The sequence below is a fragment of the Podarcis vaucheri genome (assembly GCF_965113315.1).
Source record: "Podarcis vaucheri genome assembly, chromosome: 17".
In the NCBI taxonomy this organism is placed as follows: Eukaryota; Metazoa; Chordata; class Lepidosauria; order Squamata; family Lacertidae; genus Podarcis; species Podarcis vaucheri.
The window spans coordinates 19,474,027-19,498,430 of NC_138755.1; the positions used below are offsets into that span (position 1 = coordinate 19,474,027).

Sequence of the window (24,404 nt, forward strand, 5' to 3'; positions counted from 1 at the left end):
CAGGCCAGAGAATAGAAAGGCAGTTCATCCTCCCTGTACAACTAGGATTAGAGAAGGAATCAGTTTTAAATGGATCTAACACCAGAATTTGGCAGTTCCAACCCAACTGAACTTTACCGTCTTCCGATTGCCTCCTTGCCTGCTTATGTCTAAGACACCTGCCCATTATGGTAATTTTTTTTTGGAAACAACCTTGCTAATCATATGCAAAATAATATGCTAAGTCTGTTTTACCAATTTCTGTGGTAAACTCAGAAGCAACAAGCAGAAAGAGACCATTGTGTTCCAACTGGTTTATTAAATCAAAGATGAACATTTCATTAACTATACAAAAAGAAAGTGGGATAGCAAGACTTAAGCATTGTTTGAGCAGTAAGTGTTACAGACGATCTTTTATGTCATTCTTACCCTCCCTCTTTCCCACTCTTGGTCAAAGCTAAGCTCTGTTGTAGGGGTAGCCAACCTGGTGCCCCCCAGAACTTATCGGACTCCCATCAGTTCCCAGTCTGCATGACTAATGGTCAGGAATTACAGGAGTCCTTTAACCTCTGAAGTGACCCATGTTGGCTCCCCCTGCTCTGTTGAATAAGTTGATCATCAAACTGAGACAGGTAAGTTCAGTTTCAATGCAGAGAGTTTACTGTATCTGAAATGCAAACAAATTACTTACTCAGTGCTTAAAAGGTATATATACTAGCCCATAGCAAGAGAATAGAAGTAATAAATATTTACAAATTTTTGAATTTAAATGAAAAAGAATGATGCATTACTAGATTTTACTACCATTTAAAGCTGCCTCAAGCTGATGAACTGCCATGATAGGAGTTCAGAAATATAAACATAAAACTGAGCCAAAGCCAGCAGTTTGGCAGCTGCAAAAAGTAGCTTGAATTCCATCCAAAAAACATGAAATACCATCACTACTAGGTACAAGACAGGTTTGTATAATATAATCATATAGTTTCAAACGGGTGCAATAGATGTTGTCAGACAGCTGCCTCTGCTCTTTGACGCTTCGTTTTTGTCTTTTCCCCTCTTGGCTGTGCCGCTATTTGGAGCCTGAGTATAGCGTGCCACAGTGGAAATGCCGTCCACAAACTTCGTCTTGTAGAGCACATTTGCATTGTTGAACATACCATCCTTCAGCGATACCACAATGAACTAGGAACCGAAAAAGCACATTGTTAAGCATACGTTTGAAACAGTTAACTTCCTTTTGTAATATGAAATGAAGTTATCGGTGGAATGCAACAGTGTCTAACTGCAGTCCTCTCATGAACAGCTAAAATCTGCCCAAGCGCTATTGTTCAGCCTGGACACTGAAGCCAAGCTCCGAGGACCTCCTGGCAGTTCCCTCACTGCGAGAAGTGAAGCTACAGGGAACCAGGCAGAGGGCCTTCTCGGTAGTCACACTTGCCCCGTGGAACGTCCTTCCCAGATTTCAAGGAGATAAATAACTATACGACTTTTAGAAGACATCTGAAGGCAGCCCTGTTTAGGGAAGTTTTTAATGTTTGATGATTTATAGTGTTTTTAATATTCTGTGGGAATCTCCATTTATTCCTCTTACTTTTATAGAAAGAACGAGCAACCGAGACAGAGATGAACAAATGTACAATACACCTGATAAGAGAGAGAACTGGAACCCTTCCAAGACCCAGAAGCATTTGTTCAGAAGATACTCTGCGAAAATTACACTCTTTGTTACCAGCTTCTTACTTGGGAATGCCTGAAGTGGGTTCGAAGCATCTGTCCAATATTCTGGGTGTGTGACAGATCAAGGGCTGCATCTACCTCATCCAAGATGTAAATTGGAGCTGGCTTGAAGAGAAGCATGGCTAATATCAAAGATAAAGCCACAAGAGACCTGAAACGCAAAACAAAAATAGAAAACCAGACACACCCAGGTTTTATATGTGAATACCTGTATCCCTATTTTCAATAACGGACACTTTTTTTTAGGTTTCTGGAATAGAAGTACTTAATGAATACTTCACAATACTTCTGTCTTTGAGAGTAATGCAAAGTGACACAGCTAGGTCTTGAAAATTTTGAGTTAAACAACAACATCATGTAAACCTCAAGTGCATAAACAGTTTAAATCTTGCTACATTTGTTTGTCACTGTACTAAAAGAATCTCAAAACAACTTAGCAAGATAAAATACAAATGAATAACATCAAAAAGATTCAAAACATTTTATGATATGTAATATCTAAAATACTCGTTCAGTAACACAATAAAGTCTTATCATCAGCCAGCCACAAAAGAGTATACCTGACCGAGTGAAAATGCCTTAAGCTGCTGTCAAAAAACTGAAATTGACAATACTTGGTATGCTTCATTGAGGAAAGCATTTCAGAGAAGGGGCCAAAACTGAAAGGGTCTGTTCCACGTGCCCATCCTGTGTACCTCCCTCAGGAGAAGCACACGGAGAAAGGGCCTCTGATGAAGACTGCAGGATTTGGGCAAGTTCATACGAGGAGAGGAAGCCCTTGAGGTATTGGGGTTCTGAGCTACATAATACTTTACTAGACAAAATCATTGCTTTGAACTGAACTCAGAAATTAATCGGTAGCCAGAGCAATTGGACCAATTTTAATGAGTGCAGGTTATGCACTAACTGGTAAACAGCAAGTAAGCATTAGTATGCATCCCATCTTCCCTGTCTCTCCAAATTAGGGAAGGAGAGTCAGCAGCCCTTGGACCACCTCGCCACACCCACAAGGATTCCAAAGTGGACCTGTTCCCAAGAAAGTGAATATTCCCAAGGAACCTAATAATCAGGTGAGCTCATTTTGGGCTAGTCAAATTTGTCAGTTTGCTCCCTCCTCTGGCCAGTATTTTTCTCCAAAACCAAGTTCACGCACCACTCTGCATTCCCCATACTGTAGACACCAGAATAAAGAGCCTCGGATATTGCAGACCACAGTATAGCTGAGGCCTGTACTTTCCCCATTGCTATACCTCTATAGACATTTCCACACATATAAAACTATTTATTAGCTTAATGGAGGTCGAGCCCACAGTTGCGTTTTTAAACCTTCTGACAGATTTCTCAGCAGCTATTTTAGTTTAGCTACCCAACTCCTATTGTTCTTTTATTATTTTCTATTGTTATGTGCTGATGTGGTTGCTCGAGAGCAAACAGGCAAGACTCCAACCTGTCTTTTCCAGGCTTTATTATCTGTACAAAACTATTTACAATGCAGAGCATCGCAAGTCCATGTCTGCTCAGTCACTAGCAGAATCTGGGAGTGGGCGGTCCTTATACCTTCCCAAGCATAACAGTTGTGTGACCCCCACCCTTCTCCTCCCCTCTCTGAGCATTGGCAAAGGGGGACTTGCCTCCCCTCCTCTTTGCTCAAGCACGGTGTTGAGGCTCTCCCTAGCATCTTCTGATCTCTGCGTCCCTTCCCCACTGGAGGTGGGGCTTCCCTCCTCGCCAGAGGAAGAACTGCTTCGCAAGATCTTCGGAGGCTCCCTGTAACACAACTGCCCTTCCACCTCTCGCCTCTGAGCTGATGGCAGTTCCCTGACACCTATTACAGTCATACCTCAGGTTACAGATGCTTCAGGTTGTGCGTTTTCGGGTTATGGACGCGCCGAAACCTGGAAGTACCAGAACGGGTTACTTCCGGGTTTCGGTGCTCGCGCATGCACAAAAACACTAAATTGTGCCTTGCGTATGTGCAGAAGCACCGAATCGCAACCTGCACGTGTGCAGACATGGTGCTGCGGGTTGCGAACATGCCTCCCACACGGATCACGTTCGCAACCCGAGCGTCCACTGTATTAAGAACATCTCACCATTTTTTCACTGAACTCATGAAACTTAACAAGGTCAGTATCCAGACTATTACACAGAACAATATAGCATAAAAAACAATGGATATCCCTGCGGTATAGGACAAGGATGGGAAAGGGACAGAAGGCAATTTAATGGTTGTCTTTGATTTTGTGCTACATTTGCATTTATAAATATATATAAATATATAAATATATAAATATATATATATCTATCACACTAACCTTTGACCCCCACTTAATTCAGTTAAATTTTCCTTCCAGGTGTTCCCCAAAGCAACTTTGAACTCGAGCCCATCTAGAACAGTTTGGCCTTCAGGAGGAGACAGCATAGCATTGGACCCAGGCAGAAGCGTTGAGAAAATTGAGCCAAAGTCTTTGTTTACCTGGGAAATTGAATGCAACCATCATATTTTTAGAAGTTCTTTTGAGTTAAGACCGAGACCTGAATCATGGCTTCCATTTCTAGCACACAGCAATTCCATAGGCAACAAAGGTCATTTTTTTGCCACTCATTTTGCTTGATGGGACTTTTGTGCATCTCAAGTAATAGTTAAATGGACAATGGATTTTGGTTAATCCATTAAAAAAAGACCCATGAAATTAAGTTTATTCTTGAGCCCATGGACAGAAGAGTTATCAAACTAAAGAGACCTACCTTCTGCCAGGCAACATTTAAAGCTTCATTTTTCTTTTGGTCAAGCTCCACAATTGTTGCAAGAATTTTAGACTTGTCATTCTCAACAATTCTTTTCTTCTTCATCAAGTCATTGTACTAGAAACAGACAAGATTGAAAATCATGTGACTTGGCATGGGGCAGATTAGGTTGTAGAACTTGCAGTTTTCTTTGATTTTTAGTGTGTGTTTGAACAATTTCACAAAAGCAAGGTAAAGAAGGTGCTTGTAGGGTCAGGGACTTTAGTGCTTTGTGGAGTTGTCAGCATTTATTTGGCAGTGTGGAAGTATGAACCAATGATGCAGAAGCTTGATACTACACTGGTAGTTTGGAGCAAAAAGCAGAATCCTTCTAATATCTACCAGTAACAGCCTCTTTTGCCTGCACTGCCTTTTTTGCTGCCATTGGCTGACCTGCTCTGATGTCACAGAAGTTCTCTCTTAGCAGCGATGTCACAGCCCCTCTTGCCATTGGCTGCATTTTTCCGTATCATATTGGGCTGGCCATTCTGGCACCAGGCACCTGAATGCTTTAGGCAGCTGGGTACAAACCTGCTAATAATTATAGCTCATTAACAGGAAGCCTGAATGACTCCTTTAAGAATGTTATGGAGGTCTTTTGCTTGAAGTACACAGAAAAACACTGGGCAGTATCCAACGAAAGCATTCCATCAGCACAAGGATTTCTGCTTGCTCAATGGAAAACTCCTCTCTGCCCTTGACACTCTCCTCTGCTACATACCCTCTAAATTTACTCCAGGGGCTCTCTCAACTCTCTGGAGCACTGCACAAATGAAAATCATCGTGCTGACAGGACATGTTAAGTTAGATATTGGCCACTTTCTGCATAGTTAGGCATCTAAAGCTATCCAGTTTGTTGTTCACTATCTAAACACGCTGCTTCCACATTAGGATAGGGTAATGCAGGATATGGTACGGCTGTGTGCACAGTAACTGGGAGGTGGCAGGGGGAAAGAGTGGAGTGGAAGGGGGAGCGACTTAACTCTTTCTTCTGCCTCTGTAAGCATGTTCATAGCTCTCATGTTGACATTCCTGCCCAACTTCTCTTTCTTTTCCTGCAATTTCTGAAGTCTCTGGCCAGCTTCTTTTGGATTGTTAGTTTTGAAATCGTAAGCTGTGTTTGGTTGGCCAAAAAGGTTTTTCTCTGAAGCTATCCATTCATAGTCATTCAGCATTTTGGCAACCTGTTAAAAAAAAACAGTTTAGAACTTTTATAGAGTAATATTCATCTACCCCCCCAAAAGGTTTCTATAACTCTTAGCACAGCAATTCCAAGCTGTGATGTGGGAAGCCTCAAAAACTTCAGGTAGAAAACTTATTGGGTTCAGCGTTGATATTGTGTTTCAACTTTGGTACGAAAATTTATCTTGCAATGAGAGGAGGAAATCTGTTAGGGAAGCTTCTGTTTGGGATATTAATCTTGCATTTGCTAGTAGGATCACAATGTTTTTGCAGCCACATAGAGAAAGGAAGCCAAACAATGGTAATGGGAGATGAACAAGCAATGCACTCAGCAGTCATTACATCCCATAGAATTCATCTCTGCCCACAATATGCATATTTTAAATTCAAACACAGTTAAAAGTATCAGAAGTAGGGATCTTACTCACTGGTGAGGAAATAGATATGTTAACATACCTTTGCAGAAGCATCAGAAGCCTCCTCCTTGTGTTTGCTGACATTGTGTTCCAGCTCCTTGATCTTAAGCTGCGCCTTGTTATTTTGTTCTTTATATTTCACAACCTCTGTAGATTTGGCTTTGATTTCTTTATCCTGGGCCATCACCACTGCTTTCTGCTTAGCCAGTTCCTCTTGAGCGTTCTTTACGGATTCCTGAACAGCAAAGGAGACAATTATCTCTCCACACTGATTAAAATTAAATGTGGACTGGAAATATTTAAAGTAGTACGTTTTAACATATTAAAACTCAAAACAAAAAAGCACTCAAGATTTAAAGAATCTTGAATGTGGATCATCAACTGGCACCTTACAGGCAAAGCTAGTCTCCCTTGCTGGGCAAGTCCCCACCCTCAAGATGTGATTCAAGAGACAAAACAGAATGCCAACAGAGGGACTTGGCAAGCAAAAATGGGACTTGCCAGCATAGTATTTTAGGATACTCTGGAGTATTGACTCATCAGCCCCTCTTTTCTTAAAGCTTGAGAGTTCAAGAAGACATGTCAGGTTGCTTCTTTCATTGAATCAGAATGTTAAGACTTACCTTGTTTTTTGCTACCTCGGCTGAAATGACCTCAATCTGCTCTTGGAACAATTTTATAGCTTCATTCACCGCCTCAATCTGTTGCGTATAAGAGTTTTGTTCCCGTTTTAGCTCTTCAAGTTCCAGTGCTAGAGCTTCAGCTTCCTGAAAAAAGCAAGCAAACAAAAAAACAACAACACCCCTTAAGGCTGCAGTTCTTTGGGAGCAAGCCCCACTGAACGCAGTGGGATTTGCTCCTGCCAAAGCATTCATATTATCTGTGCAACACGGATAGCACTTGCTTGGTATTAATCTAATGAAATTATGCACACTAGACTCTCAAGGTGGGTTGGGAAAATGTTTTCCAAGGTTCTCCTGACGGTAGAAAGCTTTCCCACATCCAGCTGTCTTCTAAGGACCACCTAAGTGCCTCTCCCACAAAGTTATTTAGTTTAGGAACAATCACAAGTTTCAGTTAATTTCAAGACTATGTAAATGTTTGGGCACCATTACACAGTTGTTAAAAGCTTTACCTGCTCTTTTTCTTTCATCTTTTTGCTGGAAGCATCAGCTTTTTTTTTGGCTCCATCAAGCTTCTGCTGGGCATTTTTCAACTCTTTCTCCCTTTCTGCTTCGGCATTTTTCATTTTGTTTTCCAGCACTTTGAGCTTTTCCTCTGCTTTTTTCTGAACCTCTTTTGTTTTCTTTAAAGTCTCCTCACTTTCCTCTGAAAAGGAAGAGGCTGCTGATCACAAACTTCTGGGCAGAAAGATTCTACAGCAATTCTGTTCGAAGCAAAAAATCCCCCCTCCCCCAAGGAAACTTCGAGAGAAAATGAAATGTTCCTTTTGTAAAAGCATGACGTATTTTCAAAGTTAAAAATGCTGTCATCTTTAAAGTAATATGACAGCCTTGTAATGCCTACTGATAAAGACAAAGGCTCAGCCAGTGGTGTACTATGGTTTTCTGGCGCCCGGGGCAGGTATGTGCACACACCATGGGGGGGGGGCATGGAGGGTGAACGGAGCCCATCACGCCAGCCAAGCTCTCGCCGAAGCAATACCTGTGCCACTTTGTGAGGCTGGGATCTGATCTGAATGATTTGCCTGGCTACCACAGATGTCAAGCACCAGTGACTCAATGTAGAATGCACTTTGCAGAAAGCTACTGGAGATTAAAGAGGCTAATTCTCCTTTGGAGAAAGATAAACATTAACCACTGGCAAGAAATACAAAAAGTTACCAAATTACCACATTGACTTAATTTACCTTTTAAAACGATTATTATTTTTAAAAAGCCATTTCCCTTGCTAAGCAACCAGCTTGCAGACTCTAACCCAAAGTACATACAGCCAGTTAAAATACGCTATCACCGTTTTCTTCTCACCAATTGTATTTTTCAATGTATTCAATTCTTCCTGCTGTTTGTAATAGGAACTTTGCTGCAACTTGGTTTGCAATAGTTCTGCTTCTTCAGATTTGATCTCCCATTGCTGCTTCAGCTGACGATACCTTAAAAAAAATAAATATTTTAGAAACGACAACCAGTGCTTCACCCAAGTATTTTATATAAAAGGTAAAGGTACCCCTGACCGTTAGGTCCAGTCGCGGACAACTCTGGGGTTGCGCGCTCATCTCGCTCTATAGGCCAAGGGAGCCAGCGTTTACCCGCAGACAGCTTCTGGGTCATGTGGCTAGCATGACCACACCACTTCTGGTGAACCAGAGCAGCGCATGGAAACACCGTTTACCTCCTCGCCGGAGCAATACCTATTTATCTACTTGCACTTTGACGTGCTTTTGAACTGCTAGGTGGGTAGGAGCTGGGACTGAACAACGAGAGCTCACCCTGTTGTGGGGATCTGAACCGCCAACCTTCTGATCAGCAAGCCCTAGGCTCTGTGGTTTAGACCACAGCACCACCCGTCTCCCCAAGTATCTTATATACAAGTATCTTTAAAAGCAATTGAACTGCATAGTATCAATACTTTCTAATGATTTTTTATTTAACTGCATTTGCATCTTGTCTTTTCCTCCAAGGAACTCAAGGTAGTGTACACATTCCTGTCCTTCTCATTTTATCATATAACAAGCATAACAAATGTTTTGTGATCATTGTAATATTTCTGTAGTAAAGATGTCACACAAAATTAGTCAACTGTACTCTTTCATTGGTACGGAAGTAGCATTACTACAAGCCAGCTTGTACCAACTATCTGTAGAAGTTTAAGCTTCTATATATCGTTTTTTATTCACAGATTTTTATCTAGGGAAAAAGACCCAATTCTTCCCGTGAAATACAGCATTATAAAACATTCATACTGCTTTGAGTGAGGCAAACTTCTTCAGGTTTCTATACAAAAGTAAGTACTGACAATACATACTTTTCAGCAGTCCCCTGCAGACTTTCTAATTCCTTTCCTATTGACTGCAATTCAGCCTCCTTTGCTTTCAATTCCTGTTGCACATCTTTTACTTCTTGAAGCTTGGACAAAACCGAAGCAGATTGTGGTCGTGCGCCTGGTTCATGAAAGAAGAAAGACTTAAACAGCTGCTTGAATGAAGACCAATGAATACATAAGCTACACAAGCAAAATCCAGTCGCTCCGCAACTGTGTATGATGAATTCAATTGGTTGAAAAGGGTTGCCTTTGGAATGTCAGGTGACACAAATGCTCTGTCTGCAGGGTGAAATGTGTGATGCTGCATCAAGTGATCCACATGTATTGTTAAAACTATTATTTATTACCTGCTCTTTACGCTCAAGTCCCAGGGCAGGTTACAACAATTAAGGCACAATATTCAAAACATTTTAAAATAATTTACAATCACAGAAAATAAACATCTCAAGTGTCAAAAGCCAGGGTAAACAGTGTGTGCAAACACTTCTTGTTGTTTAGTCGTGTCCAACTCTTCATGACCCTATGGACCAGAGCACACCACACACTCCTGTCTTCCACTGCAGTTTGGTCAAACTCATGTTTGTAGCTTCGAGAACACTGTCCAACCATCTTGTCCTCTGTCGTCCCCTTCTCCTTGTGCCCTCCATCTTTCCCAACATCAGGGTCTTTTCTAGGGAGTCTTCTCCTCTCACGAGGTGGCCAAAGTATTGGAGCCTAAGCTTCAAGATCTGTCCTTCCAGTGAGCACTCAGGGCTGATTTCCTTCAGAATGGAGAGGTTTGATCTTCTTGCAGTCCATGGGACTCTCAAGAGTCTCCTCCAGCACCATAATTCAAAAGCACCAATTCTTCAGCGATCAGCCTTCTTTATGGTCCAGCTCTCACTTCCATACATCACTACTGGGAAAACCATGGCTTTAACTATACGAACCTTTGTGTGCAAACACACCTGTCCATTATAACAGAGGGATAAAACTAGAAATGCAGTCTTTAGCAAGCAAATAAATGAATCCAAATTCAGTATAGCCAAACAAAAAGAAAACAAAAAATCAGTTATAGCTGTGCAATATGAAATAAAAGGCAGCAATTACCTCCACTCAGAGTGCCTTGAGGATCAAAGGTATCTCCATCAAGGGTGACCGTTTTTGTCATTATCCTTTTGTCAAAGGTAACTCTCTTGGCATTGTCCATGTTATCGCAAACCAGCGTGCCTCCAAAAACGTATTCCATTGCCTTTTGAATTTCAGATTCATATCCCACCAGACTAAGGGCCAGATGGACACTGTCTTCACCAACCTAACGTCCAGAAGAAAAAAGAATTAACACGGCAGAGAAAAAGAGAACAAATAGCACTAGAAACAGTGAGACTCAACGACTTGCTCTCCCCTATTCATTCAATCCAGAAGTGGGTCACCGGGGGGGGGGGGGAATCATTTTGCTAGCTTCCTGGTAGGTAGGTCATTGGTGCTTATGAGGAGGGAGGGAAACAGGGCAGCAGGGAGATTGGTGCCATGGAGAAGCAGCAGCAGAAGCAGCCTGAACTCTTATTGATGCATTTACACTGTGCCGAGCTGCCCACCACCTCACCTCTCCTGGGAAGCCAGTCTAGAAGCTCACTCCCCCCAGCTGTTTCTGCCTGAATGACTGTATAACAGACATATAGGTTGAATTGTTATGGTTGCCCCGTGATTTCTCACCAACCCACTGCTCAGACAGAGACCACCTACGACAGGGGTGTCCAAACCTTTTTCAAAGAGGGCCAGATTTGATGAAGTGAACATTCTTTTTTTTTTTTTTAAAGGATTTTACCCCAAGAAATAAACTGCCACAGGGGCCAGATTAAACCGACCAGCAGGCCGGATTAGGCTCCCAAATCCCAAAACAGATTTCGGACGTGCCTGACGTCCGCAAAATCATCTATCCCAAATTCACAGCCTATAAAAGAAGCATTTGGTATAAACAGTGGTACCTCGGTTTTCAAATGTAATCTGTTCCAGAAAACTGTTCTGAGTTCGAAAACATTAGAAAACCGAAAACTCAATACGGAAGTCGCGTGGCATGTTCAACTTCCGAGGCGTGTTCAAAATCCAAAGCATTTACTTCCGGGTTTATGGCATTCAGAAACCAAAATGTTCATTAATGGAGATGTACAAAAACTGAGGTACCATTGTATACAGAACATAGAAGTGTAAATCATATCATAAGAAAACTAATGAGCATGTAGTGTGTGTTATAAAGTGAAATAATTAACCAGTAGCATACTGGAAAAAATTCCGTAAAATTATTTAAGAACATACCAAGGTTTTAGCCGCTCTGATAGCTTCTTTCTCAACAAACCTTGCTGAAATTTTGTTCAGTGGAATAATGGTATAGCGACGCTTCAGTTCGCCCTTTTCTAGCAATTTTTTCCCAGTAAGCTAACAGAAGAAAACAAAAACAAAAAATCACACTTACATACTAACCCATTTAACTCATAGCTGGTGCTGCGTTAATAACAGATTGCAGCTGTAATAAATTACAACTTCTGAAAGGTAGAAAAGCTTTATAGGTTTAATTTCTAACTCACACCTAGCTTATGTTTCAAACTGTATGAAGCTCACGTTAGACAAGCTCTAGTTGTGCATCCGAGTCTTAAGATATGAATAAGGCCATAAAGTTTGTGAATGAGACAGAACCAATTTCAAACAGGTGCCTCATGCGCGTACATTGTTGAGTGCTAGGACTGGCAGCACTTTGCTGTCTAGTGTATACCTGCTGCCACATCTAGGGTCTTTTGTGTAGAAAACCCCTTTCAAAAGCCTGGATATTTTCTTTTAATTTATCCTACTGAGAAAAACATACCTCGGTGTCCACCACAACGTTGTAGAGTCGACCCCCAGCAACTACTTCTAGTGCTGTTGCTGTAGAGATATCTTTCACCGTAATCAGAGATGCAACAAGGCCTTTCACTTGATCTCGGTTCCAGTTCTTTTCTGGATCTCTTAAAATGAACAACAACCATCAGTCGTAATTTGGGCTGCTGCTAAATCAGTCAATTCAAATGTATTGCTTGAGAACAACATAAAGCTGGGGGGGGGGGAAAGGGATGACTCGCTATCGATGCTCTGACAACAGAGATAATTATGCAATGATTTACGATAGCCAGGACGAATCCTGGCATCACACTCTCCCTTTGAAGATAGGGAGATTAATTGGCATGAACCTCACTTACCTCTGAAAGCAGTCGTTCGTCACATGGAGACAAAGAATTGTTATTGGATGTGGAGGAACGTCTCAGAGACTCTGCATAATAGTCCTTAAGACATCAGGTCAGCAAAACCTACTGTCTTTTAATTCTTTTTGAAATTGGAATTCATTACACCCGAGGTGATCTAATTGCCTATTAACAATCAGCAAATTTTAATATTTTGAATAACCCTAATATACATAATGGGCAGATGGAGCATTGGAAGTCCTTTCCACTTCTTTCGTTTATCTCTTTTTTATGATCTTTTAATGATCTTAAAAGCTTTTGTCTATTTTTGTTTGCTTGAGTTTGTTTAGGTTATTTTTTGTTCTTTGATGTCCTCTATGTTGAGGAGGAAGGTGATGAATGACTGATGAAGGACCCTGTGGGAGAGGCAGGGAAGGGAAGAACTCCCAGGGTGGGAGGCTAGAAGAAATGGAAGCTCCCAGGTGAGAGCTGGGAAGATCCACCCCCTTTTGTGAGTGGTAAGGATTAAGTCTGACCACTGATAGAGGGCTCTTTATTGTACCCCCCCCTTTTGTGAGTGGTAAGGATTAAGTCTGACCACTGATAGAGGGCTCTTTATTGTATCCCCCCCTTTTCCCTCCTACCTTCTTTGCCCCCCCTTTATTTAGATTAGTTAATTTTTATTGTATGTTGAAAGCTTTTATTAAAAAATCAGATTAAAAAAAAACAAAGGAAAAAGAGCGGAAGGCATAATGCAACAAATGTGCTACTAAAAGAAGTATATAAATAATGTTCTTGACTAATTAATAGCTTCCAGACTGAAGGACTGCAATTCTATCCAAAATCAGAATATTTTTTCTTAGCTTCCATGTTTGAAAATAGGACATTTTAATGGAACAGATGAGTCTGTAGTTTTACCTGTACTCAAAGCGTAGGTTGGGGAACTTGCTCATTAACTTTTCATAGGAGTCTCTCAAGCGGTTAACCACGCGGGACAACTCCCTTTGTTTTTCCAAGAGGGTCTCTTCTTTTTTCTCTAGAACCACCAAGAAATTAATAAAAGAACCCAGTTTACGTAACTTCAAAATGAAGCTGTTTAGGAGGAAATGCACAGCCCATATCTAACTAAAATAATACTACACAACACCCAAAATGTGCGAAACTGGTAGGAGCATTGATTTAGGTGCCACAAATTACTAGGTGGGATTTTAAACATAGGCACAAGACGTAGGTGGACCATGTCCCATGTGACTGCATTTAAAACTCATGGCACATGTTAGCATGTGCTAACGCATGTGCATGAACATTAGCAAGCCTGCACTCTTCTATGTCTGGCTCACATCTTGTCCAACTTTGGCTGTTCACCAAAAGTCTGCTGGATAGCAGTTTCTTAAATACACACCTGTGCATGACAAGCAAAAGCCTTGTTGAATTTCACAAGCAATTCTGTGCTACCTCCTTTCTCAGTAGTATCCAGACATTAACTTCTAGATTCACACCTCCATAAATTGTTTCCTCATTCCTTCTACTCGCAACCGTTTTCGCCATTCAATCACCTAGTCCTAAGCTAACCTTCATAGTTGAGTTTCTTCATTTCATTTTCTAGTTTCTCTTTCTGCCTTTTGACAGCTTCAAAGGTGTCTTGATCTTTCTTGTAGCCAGCATCCATTTTTTTCACTTCAGCTTGTTTGGTCTTTAGTTCTTGTTGAGCATGTTTCAGCTTCATCTGAGCCTGCAAGGAAAATTCAAAAGTCTAGGAACCTTGCTTATATGGAAGCATTCTCTCGCCTTGCCATGAACATGAAGTTATTAGTCAGGCTTTTTACACTAGAACCACTAAATATAGGCTGCAATCGTACACAAGCTTTACTCAGAAGCATCAGTGAAGCTTATGGCCAAGACATATGCATGATTGGGCTGGAGTGTTTAGGTGGCAGGCAAATAAAGTGATTGATTATAATCTGCTTAAAAAAGCAGTTGTTCCATTACATTGCTTTAACAAAAAATGTGATGGCAGGCCCAGAGTGAAGAATAGGGACAAGACAATATATTTTGCCTGATAAGGAGACTTTCTCCACAGTAGGATATGAAATATTTGTAACATTTAACTTCACTATCATATTACAGCATATGCAGAAGTTTGATTTCTGCCCCCTATGTTCACATGCTTCTACTTCTTTTCAGGAGCTGTTTAGTTTGCACTGTTTTCCAAAAGGGAGAAAGGTATTTTCCTCTCTTTCAATTTTGTTAACTTTTCAACATATCCTACAATCTATCTATCTATCTGTCTGTCTGTCTAGGCCTCTATCACGGTTTTATTTTATCCTAGCTCTTACCTAGGAGAGCATCACCCTTTCTTAGCCTTCCACCCTGTCTCTTAAATAAGCTTCTTTATCTTCTGTCTATCACCTTCCAATACACATCCTCATTTATCCCTAATATAAATCTTCCAATATTTAACCCTACATATGAGTAATATTGATAAACAGCTATCAAGAATTGAAAAATGCTAAAAGGCAGTAAGATAAAAATAAAATAAAAGAGGTACTTTTGCTTCTCTATCTGCCATACATCTACATCTACTCAAATTATTTAGCATCTGCACTCCAGAATAGTATTTTCCAAAATGAGTTGGATTAGAAAAGTGCTTGAAGTAGGAATTGGCTTTTAAGAAAAAGTCACCTCTGTCACTAGCAGAGGTGAATGCAGGATGCTTGTTTATTGTTGCTTTTGCCTTCATAGGAAGTCACTGCCCTCCTAAGTTGCAATCCTACATACGTTCATAACACAATCTATTTGTCATTTTAAAGGCTAAGGCAGGTTTCCTCAACCTGGGCTCTCCATGTTTGGAGATTACAATTCTCATCATCCCTGACCACTGGTCCTGCTAGTCAGGGATCATGGGAGTTGTAAACCAAAAACATCTAGAGGGCTGAGGTTGAGGAAGCCTGGGCTAAGGATTCCCACCCTCTCCAAAAGATGCAAAGACAGATTCTTACTTGTTTTGCTTCTGTTTCTGCTTTGCTCATATCGTTTTTGCAAGCCATTATCTGTCCAGCAAAAGTAGCATCTTCCCCATCTTCATTGCTGGACAGACCAGCTGATACAGCATTGAAGTGCTGCTGGGCTGCAGTCAAAGCCTCCATCTCTTTATTATTTGCCTCCTGTAGAGCACTCAGTGCATCTGTAATCTTATTTACCTCTTTTTCCTTCGAGACTAAAGCTTTAGAGTCCTACAAGAAAATGTAAAATTGTATACAAATTGTAAGCACACAGAAGCCCACAAAAATTAGATGCAATTGACCAGAAAAAGTTCATCAAACTTTTTTTTTTTTAAAGGCATTTACCCTACCAAATCTACATCAGTCACATTTAATTTTACATGGCCTGGATCCAAACAACTGCACAATTCGTCCACAAATTTTGGTAGGGCACCAAGGCAGAATTTGTGATTGACAAGACCCTGACCCCCCATCTTCAAAGTACCCGTGCATAAGTCCTACTGGTTTCAATGGGGAATTGTAATTGTTCACAGGGCAACAGCCTTTTAAGGAAACAAATACAACTGAACATGTGCAGGATTGCACTGTTTGATTCCCAGCCTAGTGCCCTGCCTCTGTGGGACACAATATCTGCAATCATGAAGCAGTCACAGCTCCCTTATGTTACCTTTATAAATGTTAAGATATAGTTCTATGACACAAGTACTTGTAGAAGTACATAATGCATATTACCAAAATGTACGAGAGTAAACAGATTGGGGGTGCACATGAGAATGTAAGGGGAAGGAGAAGACAAGAGTGTATAATTTAACAAAGTGTTCTTTGCTTACCTCTTCCATGCATTTAACCAGCCCTTTACGCTTTTCTTCTTCACTTTGCAAGTTTTGCTTTTTGATGTCAAGCGTGCTTTGCACTTTAGTATCTGTTCTCTGAACTTCTGCAAGAGCTTCTTCTAGTGAATGGAGTACACCACTAAATTCCTGCAAATATTTTAAAGTATCAATCGTTAACTTGCGTGTTTTGTGTATTTGCAAGTGTGCTGAGAAGAGGCAAAATGGTTCTTTGTTAAGGATCTCTGAAGCAAATGCAGACCACCAGTGGAGAAAGGCTGAATTTTATGAAGCAAAACGGCTTCACATGCACACAAGGGTACAGAACCCCTCCAACAATTAAACAATTCCTCCTTTGCACAATAGACAAGCAAACAATAATCAAGCCTTAACATAGAATACTAACCAAACAACCAATAACTCCTTGTTTTTTACCGGGCAAAATACCAGATGACAGAATCCCCACTTCCTGCTATAGGGAGCCCCAGCGGTAGTAGAGTAGGTAAATAAATATGGGGAAAGCAAAATGTCACTTAGAGAAGGATCTGAATTATTTTCCTTGAAGCTTGAATATGTTTTATTCTGGATTGTTTTATTTGATGTTTTAATGTGTTGTAAACCGCTTTGAATTTTTTTTCTTTAAAATATGTGGTATAAAAATGAAATGAAAAATAATTTCCACAGCAAAAAAAAAAAAAAAAAAAAGAGGTGTACCTAGACATTCCCCTGTGGTAACCATAACCTAGGTTTAAGGTACCATTTGGTGATTAGCTTATACAGTGGTACCTCGGGTTAAGTACTTAATTCGTTCTGGAGGTCCGTACTTAACCTGAAACGGTTCTTAACCTGAAGCACCACTTTAGCTAATGGGGCCTCCTGCTGCCGGAGTGCAATTTCTGTTCTCATCCTGAAGCAAAGTTCTTAACCTGAAGCACTATTTCTGGGTTAGCGGAGTCTGTAACCTGAAGCGTATGTAACCTGAGGTACCACTGTATACCTGAGTTTCTAACACTGGATCTCGGTCCATACAGCGATGCAAGACCTGCAACAGTGTAGGTCTGCTTCAAAGCTCCCCCTTCCTTGCTTAAGCTCTATGGTTTTTTCTGCTCCATGCAGGAGACACTCAATGACTCAGCTACCTGTACCTGACATGATTATAGCACTACCTTCACCTGGGTCTGGGAATCCCATGATCCAGGCCAGCGATCAACCCACAGCTGGGCCATCTCCAAGAATAAGAGTGTTTCTGCAAGCACTTAAGTCAGCATTAAATGAAGGGTTAATTGGACAAGGCCACCTACACCTCCTCTCCTTCATTACAATTCTTCCGCATTTCCACTGCAATCTCTTTTTAGAAAGTTTGTCTGGTATGGATAGTACATATACTGTCAGAAAGTAGAAAGGAATGGGAAAGTAATAGGCTGTGTTTGGGGGTAATCAGCAACTTTAATTCTCAGAGGGCCATCAAATTCCCACCCCCCTAAGAGATGCATTTTTAAAAAATGTATTATTTGATACTAACAGCTTTGCTTGGTGAATATCTCGGTACTAACTGTGCTATAAACAAGTGCATACTTTGCTGTATACGAATGGTTCCATTTATAGCCAAACAGTGTTCACAGCACCATGCTTTAGGACAGGATTCGCTGAAGAAATTGTGCAAAATTATTTTCTATGTCTCCTATAAGCACCAAGACTATAAAAAGGTTTCTTATCTTGATACCCTCTTGCCTCAAATTCAACCATCCAGTTTCTTTAATCCCAGTTATCTAAGATACCTTCAGTGGAAAGGCCGTCAGGGAACTCATACCAAAAGCTCTACTTCTGATGTACAACATCTGAGTTATTCAGTTAACCAAATAGTGCAGGTTTCTTATCAAGTGTACGCCTTTAAATGTAATTTCCAAGTGATATGGAAATGGTCAATATAATGTACTTCACATGTTGGAATTCTCTGTTTAATCCAGACACAAAGAACTTTTTAAAAATGTGCTTAATACAAGAAATAACGGCAGCAGTTTAGTTGGTCTTACTTTATCCCTTTTCTTTTCCATTTCGGCTATTTCTGCACCAAGTTCCTTCACTTTCTTCTCATTCTCAACCATCTCTTCCTGGACTTTTACAATGTTCCCTTCCATTTCCTTTAGCACATCACCAGCACGGGCCTTGGTTTCTTCAGCTAACACAAACTGATATGCAACGTACAGATGACTCAGGTGTTCAATCTCTCTCATGACCTTTTGGTATTCCAAGTAGGAGGATCGTTCCTGGAAAGGACAAGCAGAAATATAAGCTATAACCAGAAATAATAGCTATGATGAAAGAGCGTAATTAGATTAGAAAACATGGCCAACACATTTATTTAAACAGAAGTTCTATTTTTTAAAAACCTACAAATTACTGGATTCCAATACAGTGGTGCCTCGCAAGACGAAAAGAATCCGTTCTGTGATTCTCTTCGTCTAGCGGTTTTTTCGTCTTGCGAAGCAAGCCCATTGATGGATTAGCGGCTTATCTGCTGATCGGATCAGCTGATAGCGGCTTAGAAAAAGGGGGGGAGGAGGAAAAAAACCAGCAGGAACTCGCAAGACATTGTCGTCTTGCGAAGCAAGCCCATAGGAAATTCGTTTTGCGAAGCACCTCCAAAACGGAAAACTCTTTCGTCTAGCGAGTTTTCCGTCTTGCGAGGCACCACTGTAATATATTTCTGCAATGTATGAGAATGTAAGAATTTCAGAGGAAAACAAGAAAAATGAAGCACGTTCACTAAAACCATTATGAATACAGTGGTACCTCAGGTTAAGTACTTAATTTGTTCCGGAGGCCCGTACTTAACCTGAAACTGTTCTTAACCTGAAGCACCACTTTAGCTAATGGGGCCTCCTGCTGCCGCCGCGCCGCCGGAGCCCGATTTCTGTTCTCATCCTGAAGCAAAGTTCTTAACCTGAAGCACTATTTCTGGGTTAGTGGAGTCTGTAACCTGAAGCGTATGCAACCTGAGGTACCACTGTAGTAAGAAAGTGATGCAGTTTGCAAACTAGTTCACGTCAAGGAAAGGTCTACCATATCGTCTCATTTCCAGGCCTTCACATGAAATTGCATTCTGAAATGAATCTGATTTATTGCTCTGCTCTCTGCACAAGGCTAAAAACACAACTACATCCATGGACTATTTATGGTAATTAAAAGTATATGAATGTAAACAATAGGCATTTTGAGAACAAACTATAAATCTTCATGGAATCAGAATTGTAGAGTTGGAAGGGATCTTGAGAATCATCTAGTCCAAGCCCATGCAATGCAGGAATATGCAGCTGTGCCATATTAAGATCAAACCTGCGCCCTTGGCGTTATCAACACCATGCTTTAACCAACTGAACTACATTACAGTGTGGGTACCAAACATACTTTGAAGTCATCTGTGTATTTTCACATAACTATAGACCTAAAGAGGAGCCCTGCCACCATCGACAGTTTAAAACCTTGCATGTTCAGGTGAACAGCTTAACACATCTGTAGTGAAAGTCTCATGCAAATTAACTAGTCAGCCTTCTCGGCAGGTTAATTCAGCATAACTTCACTTCAAGCTTTGAATAAAAAAAAGCTTCAAGCTGCAATCCTAAACACAGCTAAGAGAAAGCCTCAGTGGGATTTATTTCTAAGACTAAGGATGCGGGTGGCACTGTGGTGTAAACCACTGAGCCTCTGGGCTTGCCGATCGGAAGGTCGGCGGTTCGAATCCCCGCAACAGGGTGAGCTCCTGTTGTTTGGTCTCAGCTCCTGCCAACCTAGCAGTTCGAAAGCATGTCAAACTGCAAGTAAATAAATAGGTACCGTTCCAGTGGGAAGGTAAATGGCATTTCTGTGCACTGCTCTGGTTTTGCCAGAAGTGGCTTAGTCATGCTGGCCACATGACCCAGAAAAACAGTCTATGTACGAACTCCAGCTCCCTCGGTCAGTAAAGGGAGATGAGCACCGCAACCCCAGAGTCGTTTGCGACTGGACTTAACTGTCAGGGGTCCTTTACCTCTAAACATGCCTTGGTTTGCAATGTAAAACACTTTTTTCATTTTTAACGGGAAATACCTCTTTCAGTTTCTGCAAGGTGGGTGTGATTTCTTCCTCCAAAATCTGTGAACAAAGTACAGAATGAACAATTTTGAATTTCCCAAATGCTCCCATCATGCTTTCAGTGGATGGGACATCTGCAATGGACTTTGAAAAATTAAATTAAAAATGGAAGAGTAAATAAAACTAAATCGGTCATTAAGGAAACAGACAGACAGGACCAGAGTCAAAGCTCATTTCATTCCTCTTAATGTATGCCTTGAGGAACTTTAGCAGCCATCCATATCTGAAAAGCAAGCTTCCCAAAATAAATAAAAATCTATTATAAAAATTTCGTACCGTGCAAATTTCTTTAAGTTTTGCCTCTTTTTTCTCTATGGTTTTCTGAGCAGCTATTTTCTTGCATTCATACATCCTAGTGCCAGCTGCTTCTTCAATCATAGCCAAAATCTAGAACAAAAAACTGTTATTGCAATCTCAATATTCCAAAATGAATAAAGGAAACACTAATGAAAATGCTCCAGCATTCATACCTCTGGAGGCTTCATATTCAGAACTTTGGTAATCCGTCCCTAATACAGAATGAAAATCAATCAGTAACATCTCATGTAATTTTAAGATCTCATTTTTATTACTTATTAGCATCAAGATACATAGCAGACTTTTAATGTTTGTGTCAAAGAACCACTGACCTAAAAATAGCAAATATTGGGCAGATTTCAGGGAAGTGGAGGTGGAATGCACGAAGTTACAGGCAAGAATAGTATTCTGAACCAAGTAGTGTCATCGTCAGTCCATACAAGAATTAAGAACTGGAAAGATTGAGAGTCCCTGGAGGACACATCAATTCATTAACTGGTTGATTCCATAACTATTTTGCATTATTTTAGATTTACCTTTAATGTATTAGCCGTTTTTTGTGTTAACTGGGGCCTTTACTGCTTCTATTGTATATTGCCTTGAGACAACTGTGTAAAAGGTGATTAACCACAATAATAATAATAAAACATGCAGCCCAGAGAAGACTTCCTCAGAATCTGCAAGATCCCATTCCATTTTTTAAAAAAACAGCTGGAGACCTGCTGGACCCTAATCATGCTCATCCCAACAGATCTAGCCTTAGGACTGCACCCTAGTTATTTTTTAAAAGACTGAGTTCCTGCCTGCTAAAAAAACCAAGACAACGAGAAGATAAGTGATTATATTTATAACAATATATGCTTACCTGCATAATAAGAAAGTGAGGATTATTGACATTCAGTCCAACAGAGCAGAAGAGATCTTGTACTCGAGCATTATTTGCATTCACACCATTGATTAGATATTTATTTCTGCCTCCAATCACCACCTTGAGAAGAAACAAGGGTTCATTATGTAACAAAGCATAATTCTGCTTCTAGTCTGATGTTACAGTATTCAAGCATCTAGACTGCTTGGCACGTGCAGCTACATATGCCAAAAACAAATAAACAAAGGATTTCAGAATATACCTTTACAGAGCCTAACTATTGCTCACCTGCCTTGTGACTGTAATCTCATCATGAATCTCAAACCCGAATGGACTCTGCTTCTTGTCAAAATTATCAAAAGTGATTGATACTGTAGCCTTGGTAATCCCAGCTTGGCCATTTTTGTAAACCAGATCTTGCAAGTTAGAAGCTCGCACCTGAAAAACATTAAAAGGGCAATAATTTTCAATTGATCACAAAAGTGCATGCTTAGGCTACAGGGTTGTGTCTAAAACACTTAGTTGGAAGTTAACTGTTTTGGCCATCATTCACAATGTTTACACAAGATTAAGGAGAGAAACACACTTTTTTTTAAAAAAAATCAATCTTATGATGAAATTTGTGGGAAGTTTTATATATTGCTCAAAAAAAGTCTATAAAATGGTTTAGCATTGCATGTTGGATAATTCCAATGAGTATTTGTCCTAACTCCCACAGTGAATTGGAATACAAAAAATCAGACGTGACTGGAAATGTCTATTGGTGCTGTAATTTTACTGAAGAATCCAGCCAATATTTGTATAGTTTTAAGTGAGTGATCCACAAACAACCTGAACTGCCACAAGTGCAAATCAGAATTGAGTTTTAGGTTCTATCTCAAACAGTTCATAGGCAAACATACAGGACAAGTTTCAGTAAGTGCTGCTGCCAGAATGGATTTGTACCCCTAGCTACTCATAATTATAATCAGTACAAAATTCTGTGTTTAGTTATACATGGAGTAAAGACAGGTTAAGGACAAAATACCCTGCCTGTTTTTGTTTTCCTTCAGATGGCACTGTCAGTGGGCAGGGTTGTAGTTTAGTGACAGAGCATCTGCTTTGTATGTAGAAGGTCCAAGAGCTGAATCCCCAGAGTGGGCTGGAAGAGATTCCCTGCCTGAAATTCTGCACTCAGTGTATGCCGAGTCATCACCATTCCACCACAGTAAAATAGGCAATTATTTGTTTAAGGTAAAGGTAAAGGTACCCCTGCCCGGATGGGCCAGTCTTGACAGACTCTGGGGTTTGTGCGCCCATCTCACATCTAGAGGCCGGGGGCCAGCGCTGTCCGGAGACACTTCCGGGTCACGTGGCCAGCGTGACAAAGCTGCATCTGGCGAGCCAGCACAGCACACGGAACACCGTTTACCTTCCCGCTGGTAAGCGGTACCTATTTATCTACTTGCACCCGGGGGTGCTTTCGAACTGCTAGGTTGGCAGGCGCTGGGACCGAGCAGCGGGAGCGCACCCCGCCGCGGGGATTCGAACCGCCGACCTTTCGATCGGCAAGCCCTAGGCACTGAGGCTTTTACCCACAGCGCCACCCGCGTCCCATAATTATTTGTTTAGTTTCCCTCTAATCAGAAGAATGCGTAATATTCTAGCATTTGTTACAAACACTTTAAGCTCACCAAAGAATAAGGAATGGAAATATTGATGCCAGTAGATGTCTAAGGCACTCACCTGTGATAGATTGGTAATGCCCAATAAGAAACAGATGGAGTCCAGGATGTTTGATTTGCCACTTCCATTTAAGCCAGTAATAGCATTGAACAATGGGTCAAAGTCATTCACTTCTGTCCGTTGAGCGTAAGACTTAAACCCCTCGAGCACAATTGATTTTACGTACATTTTGATTGCTCTCCCTGGAGATTTCAAGCAAACACTGTTTAACCTGTGAAAGAAAGCATTTGATTCATAATTGTATTTTAAGTCATAATTCTGTGAGTTACAAACATGCATACTTTATGGATCCTACCCAGATGCTTAGAAATCTGAAGTAACAGTGAATTCTAATCGGCTTTAGTATTTTAACTTTCTGTATATTTCCCATTTTTCTTTAATTTATTGTTTTTACCTTTTTGTAAACCACTTGAAGGTTTTTCACAATCAAGCAGTGTATAAATTTTATGAAATAAATAAAGTAAGAATCTATTGGGCACAATGCAGCAAGTGACAAGCATGAGATGGCAAGCATTGCAACCACACTGGGACTTAACTTTACAGTAATGCTGCACAGGAGAAATCAACACACACTGCAACTAATTTGAGATTTATGCATCAAGGTCGGTTTCCCTGCCTTTCAAAAAGCATTTTTACGTTGTTCTCTATGTACTAGAGAGCGGGGTAGGGACATCCTCAGAGGATGCTCATTATCCAATAGGTTTCCTTGCTGCTGAGCCACCTCAGGGATTATTGTTTTGCTGTTTTGATTTACCAGTACTTATTTTTATCCTGCATTTTATTCTGTGAACTGCCGTGAGATTTTATGAAGGGTGGTATATAAATCTAATAAATACAACAATAACATTTAACAAAGCTGTCACCTGTGCAGAGGCTGCACTGCAGGTTCCAAGTCAGACCGAAGCCAGTTTGAGGTGAAATGCCTCAAACAGCTGCCTATCACAGGAAACTGTGGGCCTATGGATCGTTGCCATTTGTACCCAAGCCCCAAGTGCCGCAATTCAAGAGAAATCGTTTTTGTTCTGCGCTGAGGTGTCGCAGATCTGCTGGTGCTTTGCCGCATTTCATGGGTGTTTGGGTTCTCAGGCAGACGTTCTCATCCCATACAATCAGAGAGTTGGAAGGGACCCTGAGGATCATCTAGTCCAACCCCCTCCAGTGCAGGAATATGCAGCTGTCCCATCCAAGGACAGAACCTGCAACCTTGGTGTTTTCAGCGCAACACTCCAGCCGAGCTACCCACCTTCGGAACGATG

General features: G+C 40.8%; 1 protein-coding gene across 1 annotated transcript; it reads right to left on the reverse strand.

Moving 5' to 3' along the window:
- Positions 1-278: 278 nt before the first annotated feature.
- Positions 279-23,356, reverse strand: SMC2 (structural maintenance of chromosomes 2). Its single transcript, XM_082204594.1, has 24 exons — positions 23,149-23,356; positions 21,712-21,861; positions 21,421-21,543; positions 20,729-20,767; positions 20,535-20,645; positions 20,214-20,258; positions 18,161-18,394; positions 16,128-16,277; positions 15,295-15,528; positions 13,868-14,027; positions 13,214-13,331; positions 11,944-12,082; positions 11,400-11,519; positions 10,194-10,398; positions 9,087-9,222; positions 8,090-8,214; positions 7,237-7,430; positions 6,725-6,868; positions 6,142-6,336; positions 5,487-5,687; positions 4,465-4,581; positions 4,032-4,192; positions 1,720-1,867; positions 279-1,161 (listed from the first exon to the last, which is right to left on the reverse strand). The coding sequence occupies exons 1-24, from the start codon at positions 23,314-23,316 to the stop codon at positions 964-966; spliced, it is 3,615 nt and encodes a 1,204-aa protein (XP_082060720.1). The 5' UTR covers positions 23,317-23,356; the 3' UTR covers positions 279-963.
- Between the last annotated feature and the right edge of the window lie 1,048 nt (positions 23,357-24,404).